This window comes from Bemisia tabaci, chromosome 1 (assembly GCF_918797505.1).
Source record: "Bemisia tabaci chromosome 1, PGI_BMITA_v3".
In the NCBI taxonomy this organism is placed as follows: Eukaryota; Metazoa; Arthropoda; class Insecta; order Hemiptera; family Aleyrodidae; genus Bemisia; species Bemisia tabaci.
The window spans coordinates 39,524,955-39,549,477 of record NC_092793.1 but is presented as its reverse complement, the minus strand read 5'-3'; the positions used below and the strand labels follow the sequence as shown (position 1 = coordinate 39,549,477).

Sequence of the window (24,523 nt, the reverse complement as noted above, 5' to 3'; positions counted from 1 at the left end):
TGGAAGGGTGCGAAGGAGTTTTTAAGCCCCCCCCCCCCCCCCCCGACAGATAAAGCTTTGCAAATGCGCTCGAATCGATGAGCATGTCTCCGGGTTCGTGGTCCGCTTTGGTATTTAAAGTGGTTACGGGGAGACAGAGTTATGGGAAGGGGACAGGAGCCCCCCTCAAATATAAGCCCTTATATCGGTCCCCAATATTGCTGGCCCCCGACTGGTCATTTTTGGGCCTTGGATGGTCCGATTTTGGATTTTTAGGGGTCAATGAGCTTGTTAACCTGTTTCTAATTCTTGCATTTTCAGAAACTACATTGTCTCCTGATCACGCAGTAATTTTTTCAGATTTTTCCGAGCCGTTTTTCCCTCCGAAAACGACTTCTGAAGTTCGAAATTTTAAAATGCCGCGTTTGCCCGCGCTTTAGCGGCAATCCAATATGGCGCCGGAATTACCCCCTGGCTTCTTGCCACACATTCGACCGGGCGCCGTCAGCGGGACCTCTACGCGTTCGAACATCGAGGCTAATCAAAACAACCAACTGGCTGTTATCAATTCCACCTTTTGACAAAGATTTCTCTAGTTTTTGGCATATTTTCTGAACTGTTATTCGTTCAACTAAAATATCTAACCCTGCTTGACAAATATCTCGACCTGCAATCTCCTTGAAACGTTGGAAAATCCGGAAATGGCTTCCAAAACTGTGTTAGTTATATGTGTGTGTCCCTATCACTTAAGTATCTAAAGGCTTGTTTTTCAGTTGAAATCGCCGTGTTTTCGGTGTTGGGGTTAACATTGCACGCGATTTTTACAGTGTTCGTGTTAGTCAAAATATACTATAAGTGTTCTTCTAATGATACACTTTCTGCGGTCATACATAGATTCTTGCACTTGCAACCATTGGGCATGCAAACAATTTTCACATTGGACAGGATTTATACTGCTAGAACATCTGATACTAAGCACTTACTCTAAGATTTTTCCTCCTTTCTTGAGTGCTAAAGTCACTAAAGTCAGTAATCTGTATATTTGCTCGTTACTTCTACTTGTATATCCACGTATTCTTTCCTATGCTGTTGTGAATACTTCCTCATGACCAACTCCCTTTGACGTCTGATAGTGCAGTAAATTATGCTTCAGTTATCTGAGCATTTATTTACCAAAAAATCAGTTCAAAGGAATTTTCTTCGACATGGATCTCCACTCTACCCTGGAACTGTGTGTGCCGGCACCAACAGACCCTTCGGCAAAAGCCGTTAAATCCTGAAATTGAAAGGTACGTGCCAATAATGTTCAAACTAGAATGGAAGTAAATTTGCTCCAACATGCACATGACTTGTTTTGAATTATTTGGAACATACGTGGTTTTCTCATAAAAAATGTTTGTGGAGTGCAATGAATGTAATATCCAGTAATTGAAAATCACAAAAAATGTAGCAAGTGTCAATTCGAAGGCACACCAATGTACTCTCTTATCACTGGATTGACATGGAAACCTGAGGTCTTCATTTCACAGCGGAAATGTCTAGGTACTGATCAAAATATAAGTCAAAGAAAATTTGTCAAGATTTTCCTTCAGTACACCCACGGAAACCTTTAAAATCAATTATGCAGATGGATGCGCTAGACTCCAGCCAACAAATTCATGTGATTGCAATACTTTGAAGTGGATGCCTCCAGTTGGTAGATTTTCTCACCTCATTTTACTGTCACCATTATCTTTTTTTTGTCTCAGTCTTTAAACTCAGTTCCTTTTTCATAGTGATATTTCAATGATATAGAGCCTTATGTATTTCATTTCAATAAATAATTTGCAAGAAAGAGGGAAGAACAACTACGAGGATCGTCCAGAGATGAGTTTACCTGTTCAATATCTCCTAAACTGAGATAGGTACTTCGAGAAAATCTATAATAAACTTTAAAAAAGCCACCATTCAGGGCTCTCTAACACACCATAGATTTTTAAATTTGGCTTGATAGAACTCTAAAAAAGTGGATTTTTCTGAATCCACCTCCTCTCCGCACAGGTCCAAAATTTTACAGAGCCTCATTCGCAAATGAGCCACTGTGTCTATCGCTCATGGCAAAAAAGTGGCTTAGGGGTGGTTGAAACACATGTAAAACATTTAACACATTAATGTAAGGACATTTTCCCGTATTTTGAAGTAAACACGGCTAATCCTGCTAATTCCTTGTTGGAAAATGTCCTTACTTATGTTTCACACGTATTTCAATCACCTTTAAGCCACTTTCTTGCCATAAGCGATAGACAGGAAGGCTCACTTGCGAATTAAGCTCCGTAAAATTTTGAACCCATGCGGAGAGGAGGTGGGTTCAGAAAATCCCACTTTTCTAGAGATCTATCAAGCCAAATTTAAAAATCTACGGTGCAATAGAGAACCAGAGTACTTATTGACTTCTCAAAGCTTATTACAGATTTTCTCTACCTATCTTCGTTTCGGAAATATTCAAAAGGTAAACGTAAACTTACTTTCTGGACGACTCTTATTATCCACCATTAGAAATCATTTGGGTAATCAAAATTGAGAAGGGAACTTACAAAGTAGTTAGCTACTCACCTGTCATCTTCAGGAATTTTAACAAAATCCATTTATTCAGAGTCAGGGCATGCGTCTTCACAAAATTTGTGTGTAGTTTTATGTCGAAGAATGTAACTTAAAGCTGACTTTCTGGTAAAACGCTCAGCGTACTGAGCCATTATTAGTGACAAAGAGGTTGTTCCAAAAACGCCGATTTTGGCCCCCCCCCCCCCTGGATTTGGCCCAAACTTTGCTCAGATGTTGTACTAAGTGTCCCCGATGCTTGGGCAAAATTTCAGCCCCCTCGGATAATTAGGGGGAGGGGGCAGGGGGGCAAAGTTGCAATTTTTTTAAAACTTTAAAAATCGATATCTCGCGAACGGTTTGAGTGTAAGTGTTGCGGTTTGCGCTAAAAAACGTCAAAAAATATTCTCTACAAGAATATTAATGCTCTTTACAAGGTTGCGTAATTTATCGCGGTCATAAATCGATTTTTTCGATTTTGAAGGTTCGCCTTTTTTTCGTTTTTCGTCTCTCCTCTCTTTGGAATCGTTGCTACGTGAATAAAAACCTGTTGAGGTGATTCTCCATAAAATTCTGCATCTACCACACTTTGTTTGATCTTGGAGAAACGATTCGTTCGTGAGTTATAGCGATTTTTCTGCGCATTATCGGTTACGCGCGGGCGGCTTATCGGCGGCGCTCCATCCCGCGCGGGCAAGGCAGAGGTTGTTTCACCCCTAGGGCCTTATATTCATGCTGTAGGCTGTAATTACCGATATTTTTTCCTCCCCGCACCCTTCCCCTGCAATAAATATTTGTTTAATACTTCGTTATACAGGGTATCCCAGACCACCCGTAACAGGTCTTTTTCTCGGTTGGTTTAGGTAGTACGAAGTGGGAGGCCGCGGGATTGAATAGGGAATTGACCCCAAGGAATCCGAATTTCATGGTCCCGATGCCCCCCTAGCCACCCTCGGGGGGTAAAAGGGGGAGGCACAATGTCTCCCGACTTTGGGGATCGTGACCCCCTCTTTACCTCCCAAGGGGAGCAAGGGGGGTTTCGGGACCGTGAAATTCGGATTCCTTGGGGTCAATTCCCTATTCAATCCCGCGGCCCCCACTTCGTACTACCTAAACCAACCGAGAAAAAGACCTGTTACGGGTGGTCTGGGATACCCTGTATAACGAAGTATTAAACAAATATTTATTGCAGGGGAAGGGTGGGGGGAGGAGAAAATATCGATAATTACAGCCTACAGCATGAATATAAGGCCCTAGCGGTGAAACAACCTCTGCCTTGCCCGCGCGGGATGGAGCGCCGCCGATAAGCCGCCCGCGCGTAACCGATAACGCGCAGAAAAATCGCTATAACTCACGAACGAATCGTTTCCCCAAGATCAAGCTAAGTGTGGTAGATGCAGAATTTCATGGAAAATCACCTCAACAGGTTTTTATTCACGTAGCAACGATTCCAAAGAGAGGAGAGACGAAAAACGAAAAAAAGGCGAACCTTCAAAATCGAAAAAATCGATTTATGACCGCGATAAATTACGCAACCTTGCAAACAGCATTAATATTCTTGTAGAGAATATTTTTTGACGTGTTTTAAAAGTGTTTAAGAGGAACATTTAAAAAAAAGTTCATTGAAATCGGTTGAAATGCAGCGGAGTTATGCATTTTTAAGAGTTTTCACTTCCTAAAATGGCAACGTCGCACATCGGCAGCCGAAGGTGAATAAACGGCTCGTGTTGAACACCTTACTGCTCTGTGTAATTATTTCAACGTAAATTGAACATAAGGGATAGCTAGTTCGCGAATGATTCAGTGATAAGACGCATCCACATTGCGTTTTCACAAAAGACGGTTTCCCAGGTAATCGACTCCGAGGACTCTGAATTTCATGGTCCCGAAGCTCCGCTACCCGCCCTTTTGGGCAGAAACCGTCTTTTTCTGGAGAATCGACGTCAATTTTGCGACTAAAGAGGAATCTTGAGAAATTTTTGGAGGGGGCGAAGCTGCCCTCCTCAGGGGTTACTTTCTGCCGGTCAGGGGGGTCAATTAAAACTCTTGGGGGTCACTTCAGATGTAAAAGTGTTCTGCTCCTCAATTTGGATACAATCAATTTGCGATTCGGAAAGGAGCCCCGATTTTTAAAAGTGGGCCCCCCGTATACCTCCCAAGGGGGCTAGAGGAGCTTCAGGACCATGAAATTTGGATTTCTCGGGGTCGATTACCTGGGAACCCATCTTTTTCTGGAGAATCTACGTCAATTTTGAGACCAAAGAGAAATTATGGAGGTGGGTACTGTTCCCCTCTTTAGGGGGTCATTTTTGGGCCTTGGATAGGCCGGTTACGGATTTTTAGGGGTCAATTTCACGTGAAATTTTCCGTGCTTTTCAATTCTGATGCGATTAATCCGCAATTCGGTCGGGAACCGCGACTCTTAGCATCGTGATCCCCCCTTTACTCCCCAAGGGCTGGTGGGGGGGATCTCGGGACCACGAAATTCGGATTCCTTGGGGTCAATTCCCTATTCAACCCCACGGTCCTCGACTTCGTACGACCTAAAACATCTGAGAAAAATGCCTGGTACGAGTGGTCTGAAACACCCTGTACTGCCTTTACCTTACTGCTTTTGTATGTAATGCCTTTGCCTTTATATTTACTGCCTTAGCTTTTATATTTTCTTGAAGTTAGCCTGTGTATTGCTGCGTATTTGTTCTTCAGTTATGATTCATATGTGCTTAACTTTTTTGGTCTGTGCTTGTTTTGATGTATGCTTTGCTCTGCGGCATTTTCTTCATCGTGTACATTTGAATACAGCAAACTCTACATTTCTTTAAAAAAGCTTCTTTTCCTTGATTGTCCAAATACTTCTTTAAAAGTCCGTAGTAAAGTAGGATGAATGTACTTAGAAAGGCCAAACTTTGACTTCTAAGCTCAAAAAATGCTAAAACGGAAGCAAAAAGAAGGGGAGTGTACCAGAAAAAAGATAGGTCAGGAAGTTGGGCAAGACTCCTACACGCAGTACAAGTAGATTCTGAGGTAATATGCACGTACCTATGGCACTGAGCGAAATCAGATAAGCTAACGCGCGCAACCACGGGTCCGCCCGGGAGGGTATGCAATATTGGGGACAGATATAAGAGCTTACACAGGGTGGCCCAGACCTACCGTACCAGGCCTTTTTTTCGGTTAATGTGGGTCGCACGAAGTCCAAGATCGCGGGGATGAATAGGGGATCGACCCCAAGGAATCCGAGTTTTATGGTCTCAGAGCCCCCCTGGTGCCCCTTGGGGGGTAAAGGGTGGGTCAGGATGCTAAAAGTCACGGTTCCCGACCGAATTGCGGATAGATCGCATCAGAATTGAAAAGCACGGAAAGAGGTTGTTCCAAAAACGCCGATTTTGGCCCCCCCCTGGATTTGGCCCAAACTTTGCTCCGATGTTGTACTAAGTGTCCCCGATGCTTGGGCAAAATTTCAGGCCCCTCGGATAATTAGGGGGAGGGGGCAGGGGGGCAAAGTTGCAATTTTTTTAAAACTTTAAAAATCGATATCTCGCGAACGATTTGAGTGTAAGTGTTGCGGTTTACGCTAAAAAACGTCAAAAAAAAATTCTCTACAAGAATATTAATGCTGTTTGCAAGGTTGCGTAATTTATCGCGGTCATAAATCGATTTTTTCGATTTTGAAGGTTCGACTTTTTTTCGTTTTTCGTCTCTCCTCTCTTTGGAATCGTTGCTACGTGAATAAAAACCTGTTGAGGTGATTTTCCATGAAATTCTGCATCTACCACACTTAGCTTGATCTTGGGGAAACGATTCGTTCGTGAGTTATAGCGATTTTTCTGCGCGTTATCGGTTACGCGCGGGCGGCTTATCGGCGGCGCTCCATCCCGCGCGGGCAAGGCAGAGGTTGTTTCACCGCTAGGGCCTTATATTCATGCTTTAGACTGTAATTAACGATATTTTCTCCTCCCCCCACCCTTCCACTGCAATAAATCTTTGTTTAATACTTCGTTATACAGGGTATCCCAGACCACCCGTAACAGGTCTTTTTCTCGGTTGGTTTAGGTAGTACGAAGTGGGAGGCCGCGGGATTGAATAGGGAATTGACCCCAAGGAATCCGAATTTCATGGTCCCGATGCCCCCCTAGCCACCCTCGGGGGGTAAAAGGGGGAGGCACAATGTCTCCCGACTTTGGGGATCGTGACCCCCTCTTTACCTCCCAAGGGGAGCAAGGGGGGTTTCGGGACCGTGAAATTCGGATTCCTTGGGGTCAATTCCCTATTCAATCCCGCGGCCCTCCACTTCGTACTACCTAAACCAACCGAGAAAAAGACCTGTTACGGGTGGTCTGGGATACCCTGTATAACGAAGTATTAAACAAATATTTATTGCAGGGGAAGGGTGGGGGGAGGAGAAAATATCGATAATTACAGCCTACAGCATGAATATAAGGCCCTAGCGGTGAAACAACCTCTGCCTTGCCCGCGCGGGATGGAGCGCCGCCGATAAGCCGCCCGCGCGTAACCGATAACGCGCAGAAAAATCGCTATAACTCACGAACGAATCGTTTCCCCAAGATCAAGCTAAGTGTGGTAGATGCAGAATTTCATGGAAAATCACCTCAACAGGTTTTTATTCACGTAGCAACGATTCCAAAGAGAGGAGAGACGAAAAACGAAAAAAAGGCGAACCTTCAAAATCGAAAAAATCGATTTATGACCGCGATAAATTACGCAACCTTGCAAACAGCATTAATATTCTTGTAGAGAATATTTTTTGACGTGTTTTAGCGCAAACCGCAACACTTACACTCAAATCGTTCGCGAGATATCGATTTTTAAAGTTTTAAAAAAATTGCAACTTTGCCCCCCTGCCCCCTCCCCCCTAATTATCCGAGGGGGTTGAAATTTTGCCCAAGCATCGGGGAAACTTGTACAACATCTGAGCAAAGTTTGGGTCAAATCCAGGGGGGGCCAAAATCGGCGTTTTTGGAACAACCTCTTTAAAAATCTACAGCAGATTAGAGAACCAGGGCAGTGACTTTTCAAAACTTATTACAGATTTTCTCTACCTACCTTCGTTTAGGGAATATTAAACAGGTAAACTTGCTCTCTGGACGACTCTTATTATCCGCCATTAGAAACCATATGGGTAATCGAAATTGAGAAGGGAACTTACAAAGTAGTTAGCTACTCACCTTTCATCTTCAGGATTTTTAATAACATCCATTTATTCAGAGTCAGGGCATGCATCTTCACAAAATTTGTGTGTAGTTTCGTGTCGAAAGAATGTAACTTAAAGCTGACTTTCTGGTAAGACGCTCAGCATAGTGAGCCATTATTTACCAAAAAAAAATCAGGTTCAAAGTGAATCGAAGTCTTGTGGAGGATGTTATCGATTACATAAAATATGAGTGGATGAGAAATGGAGATTAAATCACTGATATTATATCTCGCATTGAGACAAACTATGAAAGAATGGCACACACTAGCAATGCAATAATAATTATGGAACACTGAACAGTTTAATAAGTTTGCGGTCCCAGAATAGAAAATTGTCGAAGGCTATTTAGTCTTGGGTGGCTTTCTAAGAGTAAACAAGTGATACATGTAATATATTGTGGATATTTCTCTAAAGAGAGCCATTGAGGGAAGGACATTCGATTACTGATTCTATTTAGATTGCTGTAAATGAGAAGTAGGAAGTTTTCTCCAAAATATTTACTTCCCGAAACAAAGCACAAGGCTTCGCATCATAAAGCTTCGGCATGGTCGGTAACAGTGTCAGGATTTAACCGGCCAATCTGTTGTTGTTTCTGAAGTTTAACCAAAAACTATTGCAAAAACATATGCACTCAACATTTCCAAGAAGAATTAATCCCAAATTAACTTCACTACCATGGAAACTCAGTATCTCAGTGTACTGAAATGACTGAGTAAACTAGCACAAATTTGGTCAATATTTTCGGATTTTCCAACGTTCCAAGGAGATTGCAGGTCGAGATATTTGTAGAGCAGGGTAACATATTTTAGTTGAACGAATAACAGTTCAGAGAATATGCCAAAAACAGAGAAATCTTTGTCAAAAGGTGAAATTGATAACAGCCAGTTGGTTGTTTTGATTAGCCTCGATGTTCGAACGCGTAGAGGTCCCGCTGACGGCGCCCGGTCGAATGTGTGGCAAGAAGCCAGGGGGTAATTCCGGCGCCATATTGGATTGCCGCTAAAGCGCGGGCAAACGCGGCATTTTAAAATTTCGAACTTCAGAAGTCGTTTTCGGAGGGAAAAACGGCTCGGAAAAATCTGAAAAAGTTACTGCGTGATGAGGAGACAATGTAGTTTCTGAAAATGCAAGAATTAGAAACAGGTTAACAAGCTCATTCCACGTGAAAGAGGTTGTTCCAAAAACGCCGATTTTGGCCCCCCCCCCCTGGATTTGACCCAAACTTTGCTCAGATGTTGTACAAGTGTCCCCGATGCTTGGGCAAAATTTCAACCCCCTCGGATAATTAGGGGGGAGGGGGCAGGGGGGCAAAGTTGCAATTTTTTTAAAACTTTAAAAATCGATATCTCGCGAACGATTTGAGTGTAAGTGTTGCGGTTTGCGCTAAAACACGTCAAAAAATATTCTCTACAAGAATATTAATGCTGTTTGCAAGGTTGCGTAATTTATCGCGGTCATAAATCGATTTTTTCGATTTTGAAGGTTCGCCTTTTTTTCGTTTTTCGTCTCTCCTCTCTTTGGAATCGTTGCCACGTGAATAAAAACCTGTTGAGGTGATTCTCCATGAAATTCTGCATCTACCACACTTTGTTTGATCTTGGGGAAACGATTCGTTCGTGAGTTATAGCGATTTTTCTGCGCGTTATCGGTTACGCGCGGGCGGCTTATCGGCGGCGCTCCATCCCGCGCGGGCAAGGCAGAGGTTGTTTAACCGCTAGGGCCTTATATTCATGCTTTAGACTGTAATTATCGATATTTTCTCCTCCCCCCACCCTTCCCCTGCAATAAATATTTGTTTAATACTTCGTTATACAGGGTATCCCAGACCACCCGTAACAGGTCTTTTTCTCGGTTGGTTTAGGTAGTACGAAGTGGCGGGCCGCGGGATTGAATAGGGAATTGACCCCAAGGAATCCGAATTTCACGGTCCCGAAACCCCCCTTGCTCCCCTTGGGAGGTAAAGAGGGGGTCACGATCCCCAAAGTCGGGAGACATTGTGCCTCCCCCTTTTACCCCCCGAGGGTGGCTAGGGGGGCATCGGGACCATGAAATTCGGATTCCTTGGGGTCAATTCCCTATTCAATCCCGCGGCCTCCCACTTCGTACTACCTAAACCAACCGAGAAAAAGACCTGTTACGGGTGGTCTGGGATACCCTGTATAACGAAGTATTAAACAAAGATTTATTGCAGTGGAAGGGTGGGGGGAGGAGAAAATATCGTTAATTACAGTCTAAAGCATGAATATAAGGCCCTAGCGGTGAAACAACCTCTGCCTTGCCCGCGCGGGATGGAGCGCCGCCGATAAGCCGCCCGCGCGTAACCGATAACGCGCAGAAAAATCGCTATAACTCACGAACGAATCGTTTCCCCAAGATCAAGCTAAGTGTGGTAGATGCAGAATTTCATGGAAAATCACCTCAACAGGTTTTTATTCACGTAGCAACGATTCCAAAGAGAGGAGAGACGAAAAACGAAAAAAAGTCGAACCTTCAAAATCGAAAAAATCGATTTATGACCGCGATAAATTACGCAACCTTGCAAACAGCATTAATATTCTTGTAGAGAATTTTTTTTTGACGTTTTTTAGCGTAAACCGCAACACTTACACTCAAATCGTTCGCGAGATATCGATTTTTAAAGTTTAAAAAAAATTGCAACTTTGCCCCCCTGCCCCCTCCCCCCTAATTATCCGAGGGGCCTGAAATTTTGCCCAAGCATCGGGGACACTTAGTACAACATCGGAGCAAAGTTTGGGCCAAATCCAGGGGGGGGCCAAAATCGGCGTTTTTGGAACAACCTCTTTCCGTGCTTTTCAATTCTGATGCGATCTATCCGCAATTCGGTCGGGAACCGTGACTTTTAGCATCCTGACCCACCCTTTACCCCCCAAGGGGCACCAGGGGGGCTCTGAGACCATAAAACTCGGATTCCTTGGGGTCGATCCCCTATTCATCCCCGCGATCTTGGACTTCGTGCGACCCACATTAACCGAAAAAAAGGCCTGGTACGGTAGGTCTGGGCCACCCTGTGTAAGCTCTTATATCTGTCCCCAATATTGCATACCCTCCCGGGCGGACCCGTGGTTGCGCGCGTTAGCTTATCTGATTTCGCTCAGTGCCATAGGTACGTGCATATTACCTCAGAATCTACTTGTACTGCGTGTAGGAGTCTTGCCCAACTTCCTGACCTATCTTTTTTCTGGTACACTCCCCTTCTTTTTGCTTCCGTTTTAGCATTTTTTGAGCTTAGAAGTCAAAGTTTGGCCTTTCTAAGTACATTCATCCTACTTTACTACGGACTTTTAAAGAAGTATTTGGACAATCAAGGAAAAGAAGCTTTTTTAAAGAAATGTAGAGTTTGCTGTATTCAAATGTACACGATGAAGAAAATGCCGCAGAGCAAAGCATACATCAAAACAAGCACAGACCAAAAAAGTTAAGCACATATGAATCATAACTGAAGAACAAATACGCAGCAATACACAGGCTAACTTCAAGAAAATATAAAAGCTAAGGCAGTAAATATAAAGGCAAAGGCATTACATACAAAAGCAGTAAGGTAAAGGCAGTACAGGGTGTTTCAGACCACTCGTACCAGGCATTTTTCTCAGATGTTTTAGGTCGTACGAAGTCGAGGACCGTGGGGTTGAATAGGGAATTGACCCCAAGGAATCCGAATTTCGTGGTCCCGAGATCCCCCCCACCAGCCCTTGGGGAGTAAAGGGGGGATCACGATGCTAAGAGTCGCGGTTCCCGACCGAATTGCGGATTAATCGCATCAGAATTGAAAAGCACGGAAAATTTCACGTGAAATTGACCCCTAAAAATCCGTAACCGGCCTATCCAAGGCCCAAAAATGACCCCCTAAAGAGGGGAACAGTACCCACCTCCATAATTTCTCTTTGGTCTCAAAATTGACGTAGATTCTCCAGAAAAAGATGGGTTCCCAGGTAATCGACCCCGAGAAATCCAAATTTCATGGTCCTGAAGCTCCTCTAGCCCCCTTGGGAGGTAAACGGGGGGCCCACTTTTAAAAATCGGGGCTCCTTTCCGAATCGCAAATTGATTGTATCCAAATTGAGGAGCAGAACACTTTTACATCTGAAGTGACCCCCAAGAGTTTTAATTGACCCCCCTGACCGGCAGAAAGTAACCCCTGAGGAGGGCAGCTTCGCCCCCTCCAAAAATTTCTCAAGATTCCTCTTTAGTCGCAAAATTGACGTCGATTCTCCAGAAAAAGACGGTTTCTGCCCAAAAGGGCGGGTAGCGGAGCTTCGGGACCATGAAATTCAGAGTCCTCGGAGTCGATTACCTGGGAAACCGTCTTTTGTGAAAACGCAATGTGGATGCGTCTTATCACTGAATCATTCGCGAACTAGCTATCCCTTATGTTCAATTTACGTTGAAATAATTACACAGAGCAGTAAGGTGTTCAACACGAGCCGTTTATTCACCTTCGGCTGCCGATGTGCGACGTTGCCATTTTAGGAAGTGAAAACTCTTAAAAATACATAACTCCGCTGCATTTCAACCGATTTCAATGAACTTTTTTTTTAAATGTTCCTCTTAAATAGAGCTTTCTAAAGGTATTTAGATTTCTGGGTTTTATTTACCTTAGGGAGGCACTTAGGTCCTTCATATGGTTTTTTGCAGAGATTTTTATACAAAAAATAGTGTTGTCTTTTTTTTCGGGGGGTTGTGGGAGGGTTTAAAATAGCAGAATTCAAATTAAGAACTTTTAAAGAAGGGATTCTTTTAATCCTTATTCTTACGTGTACAAATATTGAAAGCGACGCTCTCATCATATAAGAGAAGGTGGTGTTGCTATTTTACCAAGATTTTTACATTATACTTGCGATGGTGGTGTTCCGATCAAGTTTGAATGTTAAAACAAATCGAGGGAAATACAGACCCCCTTCCGAAAAAAGAAAAAAAAAAGCAACACTATTTTTTGTATAAAAATCTCTGAAAAAACCAGATAAACGACCTAAGTGCCTCCCTGAGGTAAATAAAACCCAGAAATCTAATACCTATAGAAAGCTCTATTTTTAAGAGGAACATTTAAAAAAAAAAGTTCATTGAAATGGGTTGAAATGCAGCGGAGTTATGCATTTTCAAGAGTTTTCACTTCAAAAAATGGCAACGTCGCACATCGGCAGCCGAAGGAGAAAAAACGGCTCGTGTTGGACACCTTACTACTCTGTGTAATTATTTCAACGTAAATTGAACGTAAGGGACCCCTAGTTCGCCAATGATTCAGTGATAAGACGCATTCACTTTGCGCAAAAGCGCATGTGACCAACTTTGAGAGGTCATATCTCGAAAACTAAACGTTTCATCGGGATGATCTTGTGCTCGTTGGAAAGGTTAGAATCTGAACTCTCATTTAGACTGGTTTTTGTTCACATTACGTCGATTCCACGATTGTAGTAAAATAAAAACAAAATTTTTGTATCTATCAAAAACTGCTAAAACCGCGCAAGTGCCCCTTAAAGCAAAGTAAACCCAGAAAACTATACACTCATAGAAAGCTCTATTTAAGAGGAACATTTTAAAAAAAAGTTCATTGAAATCGGTTGAGATGCACCAGAGATATGAATTTTTAAAGGTTTCCACTTCAAAAATGGCAACGTCGCAACCCGGCGCTTCTAAGCAAAACGGTGACCGGTTTTGGGCGTCTCGGAGGAAACTGTATCACCCTAAGTGTTCAAAATTCGAGAATGCCTTGAGGCATTTTTGGCCGTTTTTTCACACACCTCTTTGATTTCATCTAAGTAGTTTTCATGCTAGGTTGTGGAAAAGCAAGCATCCACAACATTTTTTCATTTTTGCAGAACTCTCTTGAAAAGGGACTCGGTTGCATGTCTGCTTTCTGTGGCAGTTCCGCAAAAATTTAAAAATTTTGTGAATGCTCGCTTTTCCGTATCCTTACATGAAAACTACTTAGATGAAATTAAAGTTTTCAAGGAAAGCAATATTAAGTTAGAAATTCCTGTTGCGCTAAAGATGCACGCAGTGTTTTTTCTTAGTGTAGTTTTTTGCAAGGAAAAAAAACAGGGACTAGGTTTTTATAGCAAACATATATTTCTTTAAATAAGCTTCTTTTCCTTGATTGTCTTAAATACTCCTTCAAAAGTCCGCAGTAAAGCAGGATGAATGTGCTTAGAAAGGCCAAACTTTGACTTCTAAGCACAAAAAATGCTAAAACGGGAGCAAAAAGAAGGGGAGTGTAACAGAAAAAAGATAGGTCAGGAAGTTGGGCAAGACTCCTACTTGCAGGACAAGTAGATTCTGAGATGATATGCGCGTAACTACGGCAATGAGCGAAATCAGATAAGCCAACGCGCGCAACCACGGGTCCGCCCGGGAGGGTATGCAATATTGGGGACAGATATAAGAGCTTACACAGGGTGGCCCAGACCTACCGTACCAGGCCTTTTTTTCGGTTAATGTGGGTCGCACGAAGTCCAAGATCGCGGGGATGGAGAGGGAATCGACCCCAAGGAATCCGAATTTCATGGTCTCAGAGCCCCCCTGGCGCACCTTGGGCGTCAAAGGGGGATCCGTACTTCAATAGTCAGGGTTTAAGTCGAAATTTTGAAATTATTTTATCGGAATCAGAACGTACGGAAACTTTTGACTTACATCGACACCAAGAAATCCAAAATCGGCCCATCCGTGTCCAAAATACCGACCCCTAAAGTCGGGGGACAGAGCCCGCTTTCAAAAAAATTCAAGTTCGTCAAATTGACGTGGAGACTCGGAAAAAATGAGTATTCATGGGTAATCGACCCCAAGGAATCCGAATTTGAGGGTCCCGTTGTCCTCAGAGACTTTTCTGATGCGGCACAGGGGTAACCTCCAAACCGGTTAAATTTAAAAGTTCAGAGTCCCCCTGTGCCCCACTAGAAAAGTCTCTGTGGACAACGAACCCTCAAGTTCGGATTCCTTGGGGTCGATTACCCATGAATACACATTTTTTCCGAGTCTCCACGTCAATTTGACAAACTTGAATTTTTTTTGAAAGCGGGCTCTGTCCCCCGACTTTAGGGGTCAGTATTTTGGACACGGATGGGCCGATTTTGGATTTCTTGGTGTCGATGTGAGTCAAAAATTTCCGTACGTTCTAATTCCGATGAAATAATTTCAAAATTTCGACATAAACCCTGACTTTTGAAGTACGGACCCCCTTTAACCCCAAAGGGGCGCCAGGGGGGCTCTGAGACCGTGAAATTCGGATTCCTTGGAGTCGATTTCCTATTCATCCCCGCGATCCTGGACTGTGTGCGACCCAAATTAACCGAAAACAGGCCTGGTACGGTAGGTCTGGGCCACCCTGTATTTGAGGGGGGCTCCTGTCCCCTTCCCCTTAGCCCTGTCTCCCCGTAATCCCTTTAAATACCAACGCGGACCACGAACCCGGAGACATGCTCATCGATTCGAGCGCATTTGCAAAGCTTTTTCTGTCGGGGGGAAGGGCGGTCAGATTTGGGGGGAAGGGGGCTTAAAAACTTCTTCGCACCCTTCCTCAACTCTGAAACATCAAAAACAGCATTGCCTCATTCTGATACTGGGATATCTGCTCCAAAATTAGTAATTTTCAGCCAATTTAGGAGTTAAAATCTTCAAATAGATTCAATTTTCCAAGAGCTCGACCGAATATTTTCGTTTAGGTTTTAAATAAACGTGTTCACGTCCTACTTTTAGGTTTTGGAGGCAAATTGCTGGTAGTATGTCTTTTCATTTAACTTTGGTTCAAAGGAACCGTGGCAGGCTTACAGGCAAATAGGTACAAACTAAAGCTGTGCAATTCAGGATTTCTGAAATTGATTGCGATGAACGGCATTAATCACGATTATGATTACGATAAGGATTAAAATTGGGAAAAGGGCAAATGATGATCAAATTTGTTGTCATCTTCATTTTTTTGAGCTTTTTCGGCCAAAAACGAAGTTACAGTATGTGAATTCGTGAGGATACTTTCACATGACTGTGAAACACGATTCTTTTCCCCCAATATTCTTTTTTCCTTTAAGAATTCTTGAAGATACTTTCACATGACTGTAAAACACGACACTTTTTTCCCAATCATTATAAAACAGCTTTAAGCGCGCCTAAAAATCGCCGGAAATTCGTGCCAGGAATTCCTCCCCCGCGCTCCGCGCCGCGCAGGCCCACCGACCCCTCACCGCAGCGGTAGCCACCCTCCCCCTCCCGGCGCCGCTACGCCCGTCCTCCGCCGGCTGCTGTGCTGAGCTCCTGCCCCACCACCCGCATCACTATGGGCAAATCGTGTCTGTGGCGGTGCGAAATCCAATTTTTCGACATTTTTTTTCCTCATCAGAGCCATCTAAATCGATGCTCAGATACCTACTGATAACGAAATTACATAGGTATATCTAAAATATTCATTATATCTGCGGTTTCCACGTAGATAGCTATATGCAGCATGTGGAATGTGATGAACCCAGATTTCTGCAACCTGAGGCGCGTTGTATACTCATTTATTTTACAGTGCTCTCGTGAACCTCACACCATTATATGCATCTGACTGGTAAACTCCATTGCATGACGAGTATTTTCGCTTTTGCAGATCCCAAAAATATTGATTCTTAGCTGCAGGGCATGAGATCAAAGTTGCCCGAAAAATAAGCCTTAAAAAATGAATTTTTCAGAATATTGTAGACTGGGAGAGTGTCATTGCGGTTCGTTGCGCGGTTCTCTTCGGTTTTATTAGAAAGCATATATCATAGAGATACCATATACCAAAGCACAAACGGTACAAAGCGGTACAGCCATATTTGTCGGATGCTTCTTTGAGGTGACCTCCAGTTTCCGCGAAAATCAGATTTGGAGGTTTTAAGGAACCACGGTACACAGTAAAGCGGTCAATGAAATATTTCAACACGAATGCTTGTTTTAAGGGTTTTCAAGGTTTCTAGTAGCATTTCTCGCTCTTTCGATACTTTAGGGTGGAAGGAGGGGGAGGCCGACCAAAATCAGACAGTCAAAAATTTGTTAGGTTAGGTCAACAATTTTCTTAAGCCCAGTAAATAATGATAATTTTTTTACATCCGTTCACGCTTTCAGCCCAAATAGGACTAGCTTTAAACCAATTTGGCAATGAATATGAAAATTCTACCATCACATGCCACCTAAGTTTAGAGTGAGTTGACCGTTGCTGACACCAATATAACTGATGAAATTTCAACTTCACTGTTGAACTGTAATTTATGCAATCTTGCGTGCTTGAGGATGATATCCTTCAATCAGTTATTCATCAGTTATATTTATCAGATTTCATCAGTTATATTGGTGTCAGCGACGGTCAACTCACTCTAAACTTAGATGGCATGGGATGGTAGAATTTTCATATTCATTGCCAAATTGGTTTAAAACCAGTCCTATTTGGGCTAAATGCGGGAACGGCTGTAAAAAAAATTATCATTATTTACTGGGCTCAACAAAATTGCTGACCATAACAAATTTTTGACTGTCTGATTTTGGTCGGCCTCCCCCTCCTTCCACCCTAAAGTATCGAAAGAGCTAGAAATGCTACTGGAAACCTTAAAAACCCTTAAAACATGAATTTGTGTTGAAATATTTCATTGGCCGCTTTACTGTTACCATGGTTCCTTAAAACCTTTATGTCTGATTTTCGCGGAAATTGAAGGTCACCTCAAAGAAGCATCCTACAAATATGGTTAAACCGGTTTGTACAGTTTGTGCTTTGGTATACGGTATCTCTATGATATATGCTTTCTAATAATACCAAAGAGAACCGCGCAACGAACCGCAATGACACTTTCCCAGTCTACAATATTCTGAAAAACTCATTTTTTAAGGCTTTTATTTCGAGCGACTTTGATCTCATGCCCAGCAGCTAAAAATCAATATTTATGGGATCTGCAAAAGCGAAAAGATTCTCCTTCCAATAGAATTACGAGGTTAGACGATAAGATTGCATTTTTCTGTTCGATGATTATGTTTTTACCCCATTTAATAAGAGCACAAAATCCTCTTTTTCAACGAGCAATTTCTTGAGCTGTCGACGTCCAAAACCTACATTTAGACATTTTTGCCGGTTTTTTTGACACAAAATTTGGAAAGAACAGATCAAATTACCCTAGGATTCATCATGTTTTGAACGATATCGACGGTGTAAGTCGGCAAACACATAACTCGTTAGCGGTGTCTGAAAATCTCCGCCTTTTTGGTTTTTTTTTTTAAAGAAGAACAAATTGACATCATTCCTTTAAGTTTTTGCAGAATTTTCTTCGCGCAGAGAAGAAAAATCACGGCAGTTTTAAAGAATTGCCGTTGAGCAGTTTTCCGTTTAAAAAATAAAGTGTGACAGGAAGTCTGCGACGTCGCAAACCGAGTTATATGATTGCCGACTGACACCGTCGATATATCTGATCTAGCGGGAGTTATCAATTAAGCGCCGCTACGGACACGATCTGGCCCACCGTGCGCACCGCGTATCGCGTCGCGCTAATCGGCTTCTAGAGCACTACGCAGCCGCGGCCAGTGGTTCCTTGCCGTCCCTCCCTCCAGTTTCTGCAAGAACTGCAGCCGGTACCGAAGAGGCTCCCTTTTCATTTTAAACCCCCCAAAACTTTTTAGGATTTTCCTAGACATAAGGAGGGTGTCTTGCGGCGAAATGTAGTAACTGTTTCTGGAACTTTCTAGAACTCTCTCCAATTTTCATCATTCAGGTGACCGTCGGTAAAACCATGACCCTCATTAATCCTCTCCAAAACTTTACAGAATTTTCTGGGACTTTCATAGGGTATCATGACTGACAGTAGCTTTTCTTGAATTTGTTTGAACTCTTTCAAATTTTCTCCACGCGGTGCGCAATTAAATTGAGGCCCTCGCCATGTCCTTTTGGGAGCTTTCTCAAATATTCTTAGACTTTTGGAAGAGTGTTGCAAGACAACGAGTGGCATGTGTTTCAGAAACTTTCTCGAATGTAATCAAGATGGTGGAGACAGGAATGTGGCTTGCTTCGGAGCGAGTGATAGGGGTCTCAGGAGGCGAAGCCCCCTGGCCAGCCATGGAGGGCACGCGAAGCGCGCTCGGAACGGCTAGTATTCTTTTTCCCTTTAAATCCTTAAGGTTGACTCATTGTCTTTTTTTCTAAAAGATCCTTTCCACCCAAAATAAACACGACTTATTTCAGTTTCTTGGCTTGGAGAGAAGAGAGAACACTCACAGAACAAGGCCGAGAGTTAATAAAAATGATTTCATAAAATTCGCGACAGGATATGTCCGTCCACCCAAACATCAATTCAACTGTGATTAATTTTTCACTTCCATTATGGTTACAATTAAAAGAACTAATCGCAATTACGATTAATGTTTAATTAATCGCACAGCTCTAGTACAAACCTATTTCTTTGTGGGTGGGTTGGGGGGAGGGGGAGAATGTCTGGAGAAGTCCACTTTAAAAATTTGGAAATCCAAAGATGGGTGGGGAGAAAAGTTGCCTTTGGGTGAACCTCCTAATTTTTTATAGTCACACATTATATTCCTAATGTTGGCCATTACGGATCAATTACACAGTACAAAAATACAATATGCATTCTGTTACATGTTTCCTCTTTAAAATGTCATGTAGTGTACGCATTGTGGATCAAAAGTTACTGAAATTAACTCCTAACAAAATATTTTTTAGAATTTCTACTTGGCACTGGTTAAAAAAATTTGAATTTCTCACTTAAAGGAAAAACCTTGAGTCTATGTGAAGCAAATTATTCACCACAACTGTTTTGGCAGGCTTCCTTATTGAGAAGTGTTTCTTCTTCACCCTGAGTCTTAGCTCGTGCAGCCTCAAGATTAAAAGAACGATCATTTTTTCAGAACTTCTGTAACAATTTTCGGGCACTTTTTCATAATTTTTTCCTAATAAAACGTTTATCTCCCCATACTATAGAACTTTGCTTCATTCACAAATTTACACTTCTCTGTTGTTTGAAAGATCTGCTTCCGATAAGGCAAGCGTTTTCAAGATATATGTATTTTCGCTCCTATAAGTGACTTTCAACGCCGGATTCGCCTATTGCGGCAATTTTAAAGGCCTTTCCACCACAAAACACACATGCTGCCTATTGTCAATCGAGACTAAAAAGAGCCTATCTTTAGAGTTATCACGGGACAATCATGTGTCATTTAAGATACAGCCACCCAACATGACATTTTATAGATCACTAGATTCTAAAAGAAAATATTTGATTATTAAAACACGATTAATAAATAACTAATTGTAAGTAGTAATGACTTCAGCCGCGCGGTAAATCGTCTAGCAAGGTAGCACCGTGACACAAGTTTGGCACGGACAGCCCAAAGGAAGAGGCTTACAGCAGGGCTAAGGCTCAACTGAGCTGAAAGCTGTCTTGCTTGCCACTTTTTTATCCTCCCCACTCGGACAGCATTAGACAGGACATGTTCCGCTCTGAATCAAATCCTGCCGCTTCTGCCCTGACTCACTGCTCCAAAGAAAAGCAGCGCCACACAATACGACACTGGGGTGTTCCGTTTTCAGACAACCATCTCAGGACCTTGCTCCCCAGGCTTTTTTTCCATTCCTTTTGGGGACCAGAAGGACTGGGAAAAAGCCCAGGGAGCTAGGTTTTGAGATGGTAGCCTGAAATTGGAACACCTTAATGCGACACTGGCATGGTTAGCTTCCAACGAATGCGCATTGCAAAGTTTGGCATGGCTGCTTCTCTTGTCCATGGTGTCTACTGGTACCCTGTCATTCAAATCCCTTGCTTATTCAGTAGCTTTCCCTTACTTTCTCGAAAATTCCTCATTTTGACGATTCTCAAAAATCCTTGCTTTTTCCTTGCCTTACACGCTAGGGTGGAGCGTTTTTGGGCTTTTTTTTCTTTTGAAAATGGACATAGCACAAAAGTGAAGAAATGGTCTAAAAAAATGACAAAACACCAGTAACATTAATTACGAAATTTTCCAGTTCTGCTTTTCAACCGCATGCACTTCCCAAATTGACTTTTGTAATTCGGAGCTTGGATAACACTGAACACCGTAAACTTTGTTAAATCTCAATGAAAAAACCCAGAATTTAGTTGCTATTAATACTTTCGGTTTCCTTTTTCTATACTACTGAAAGAAGAGACGTACCGGTATTATTGCTGCCAACAGAGGCAAACGGATTCCTTCCAAATTGTTCATTGGCAGCATTCAACATCGGCTCCTGAATATCTCTATACATTCTTTGAAGAGCATTGTAACCACCTACACAAAACTAACTATTTTTAGAAGGACAAATATTATAATATTGAAAGAAAAGTTGCTAGATGTTCGACAAAAGAAGGAGTGATAAAATAAAAACTGTTCCTTGGCTGGTTACTTTAGTAGCTTAGGGCAGAAGGGTTAGCACTTTCTTTTGGTCTCAAGAAATCTTGAGAAAACTCGCCAGTGGCCTCATTGCCACCAAAACGATTTTGGAAATGTTGCATTTCCCACCTGATATAAAATAACACTACGTAATTTTTTCAGGTACGTCGAATTCGATAAATACGGCAACAAGTGAGAAAAATGAATGTTGAAATAAACATCAACTCTTCAAACTATTTGGGAAGTTGAGTAAATGCCTAATTTCAAAGAATATGATGGTTTTGTCCCATTCAGACATTTAATCTCTGGTTTTTAGCAGTGTTACTGTGGTCATGGTGTCAGTGTTTTTTTCAGTTGTGATAGTGCTGAAAAAAATGTTACTGCTTTCATTTTTCTTTCTTGCCATGTAAGACTCTTCCTTTCACATTGTTGTTCACATTAGGGGGGGGGGGGGGGGGGGGGCTTCACTAATCTCACATAAAAGAGAGTGTTACACAGGCAATTAGTAACGCGAGCTTAGCAGTTCCCTCCTGAAAATATAAATTGTTCAGTAGTTCCCTTCGCATTTTGCCCCTTTTTTGGAGGCCTTCAGATTTTTCTGACTAACACTTTCAGCACCCTTCAAGTCAGAGCCCGATTCCTCAAGGTCTCCTGCAGGCATTTTATTGCCACTAACGGACAAAGTGATAGACACAGAGAAAATGGAGCAATTCTATTGCTGGAAGTGGGTGGTTGCCATGGACAAAGGAGAGAAGTAAGAGACTAACTGGCAGCAACCCTTGAGAGACCATGTTGTTAGTCCATCACCTTCCCCCTCAGTCTAGAACAACCGTCCATTTCAACCAGAAATTCGGGGTTAAGAGTATTTTCACACACTAGAATTTAACTCCCTGTGTGCTGGATGAAAATTCGGGTCGATTTTTTCAAGGGACACCCTAGTGTGCCTCCTTTTTCAGATGAAGAGAAACTTCTGGTGATACTAAAGTCTTTCCTCAATACAGTGGTCCATTGTGTCATAGACGGGTAATACTATCCGTTATTTCCACAAAGCTTCTGAATTTCTGGTCGATATTTCGCTGGCAGCATTCACAGGAGTGAAAAATACATTACAGGAACAACTACATTCACTTGCCTGGAATGGATTCTAAGTTGGACATCGCTCTGTCCTGAGAGCGCATCAACTCCTGCAACATGGCTGGATTTCGCGCCAACTCCATAGTTTGCCGTAATAATTCTGGATTATTCAGCATGTGATTAATTTCTGGATTGCGCTGAAAGAAAATGAAATTGAACATTTTGACAAGGGGTGACAAGCTTTTGAGGTAAGTTTTTTTGTTATTATTTTTATCAGGATGCATGGATTCAATCAAACTAAACTGAGCAAAAAATCATTTCTAAATGAATTCAAGTTTTCTCAAATTTTAGAATTTTCTAACTTTTCAATGGTTCTTTTATATTTTAGTGGGGGGGGGGGGGGGCAAGATTTCTCTTGTGCAGAGTCTCTTAAAATTGAAGTAATTCGAAATTTGAGAACTTCAGAGCGGCAGCTGCACTTGACGGTCTACATGATTGGCATATACGGGGATATAATTGCAGAGGAAGAATTCTCTCGCGTTCAAAGTATTTTTCAGTTACACGATTTGATGATAGGAAACTAAATGTGAAGACAGGAAAATATAGATTTTGATATGATGATATACAGAGAGAAAAGCTTTATGGGCATGTTGCAAAATTCAGCTAGAGCAAACAGAAGAGTCATTTCTTCCAGAAAATGGCTCAGAAATCATGATGAGCACATCAGGAAAGTCTGAAATACATTTCTAACTTCACTCTGTGAGGACAATATGCATTATTTTTGAAGCTTCTTGCTTCAAAATCGTTACCAAGTACGGCACATAGAGGTGGAAAGTGAAATTTCGTGTTTTGAAATTACATAAAATTTCAAACGGCTCCGATAAATTTAAAGAAATTTGAAATTTTTTCCTTTTTTATCTGAATGAGCTTGTTAACTTGTTTCGAATTCTTGCATTTTCAGAAACTACATTGTCTCCTGATCACGCAGTAATTTTTTCAGATTTTTCCCAGCCGTTTTTCCCTCCGAAAACGACTTTTGAAGTTCGAAATTTTAAAATGCCGCGTTTGCCCGCGCTTTAGCGGCAATCCAATATGGCGCCGGAATTACCCCCTGGCTTCTTGCCACACATTCGACCGGGCGCCGTCAGCGAGACCTCTGAGCGTTCGAATATCGAGGCTAATCAAAACAACCTACTGGCTGTTATCAATTTCACCTTTTAACAAAGATTTCTCTAGTTTTTGGAATATTTTCTGAACTGTTATTCGTTAAAAATATCTAACCCTGCTTCACAAATATCTCGACCTGCTATCTCCTTGGAACGTTGGGAAAATATCTTCCAAAACTGTGTTAGTTATATGTGTGTGTCCCTATCACTAAAGTATCTAGAGGTGTTTGTTTTTCAGTTGAAATCACCGTGTTTTCGGTGTTGGGGTTAACATTGGACACGATTTTAACAGTGCTTGTGTTAGTCAAAATATACTTATATGTGTTCTTCTAATGATACATTTTCTGCGGTCATTCATAGATTCTTGCACTTGCAACCATTTGGTATTCAAACAATCTTCACATTGGACAGGCATTATGCTGCTAGAACATCTGATACCAAGCACTTACTCTAAGAATTTCCCTCCTTTTTGAGTGTTAAAGCAGGGTGTCTACTGAGGTCCACAAAAATAAAATAAGCACTTTTTCAGTGCTTTTTAGGTACTTAAGGAAAAATTTAAGTACCTCGCCTTGGGGAAAAATGAAGTACTTTTTCAATACGTATCGCAATTCTTCGATTTTGGCACTGCCGCGCGCTTTACTTCGGCTGTTCCCATGGCCTTTTCGGCTGTTCCTGTGGCCTTTTCGGCTGTTCCCGAGGCCTTTTCAAGTGTTTCCATCAAATCTATGGAAATGCCTTATTTCGCTCCTCTACAACAACCGCGCTCTTACGGGCTGACATTGCACTAATACGCCTGACGGACAACGCACAGAGGGTTGCATGACTATCAGGCGATCGAACTGAACGCGCAGCGCAAAATTGCGATAAATTACGGACCTTCCGCGAGATTCACATTCTTTTTAGGTACTTACGGACCGACTTCAAAAAATGTGTGCTTTCTCTGGACTTTCCGGACTCGTAGACACCCTGGTTAAAGTCAGTAATCTGTATATTTGCTCATTACTTCTACTTATATATCCATATATTCTTTCCCATGCTGTTGTGAATACTTCCTCATGACCAACTCCCTTTGAAGTCTGATAGTGTAGTAAATTATGCTTCAGTTATCTGAGCATTAATTTACTAAAAAATCAGTTCAAAGGAATTTTCTTCG

General features: G+C 42.2%; 1 protein-coding gene across 2 annotated transcripts in view; it reads right to left on the bottom strand.

Moving 5' to 3' along the window:
- Ubqn (ubiquilin) overlaps positions 1-24,523 on the bottom strand; it is an 85,551-nt gene that overhangs the window by 43,786 nt on the left and 17,242 nt on the right. For both annotated transcript variants that reach the window (XM_072300843.1, XM_072300845.1), the window contains exons 4-5: positions 22,263-22,401; positions 20,915-21,028 (exon numbers count right to left, since the gene is read on the bottom strand). In XM_072300843.1, coding sequence (XP_072156944.1) covers positions 20,915-21,028; positions 22,263-22,401 — 253 coding nt within the window. The remainder of the gene's footprint in view (positions 1-20,914; positions 21,029-22,262; positions 22,402-24,523) is intronic.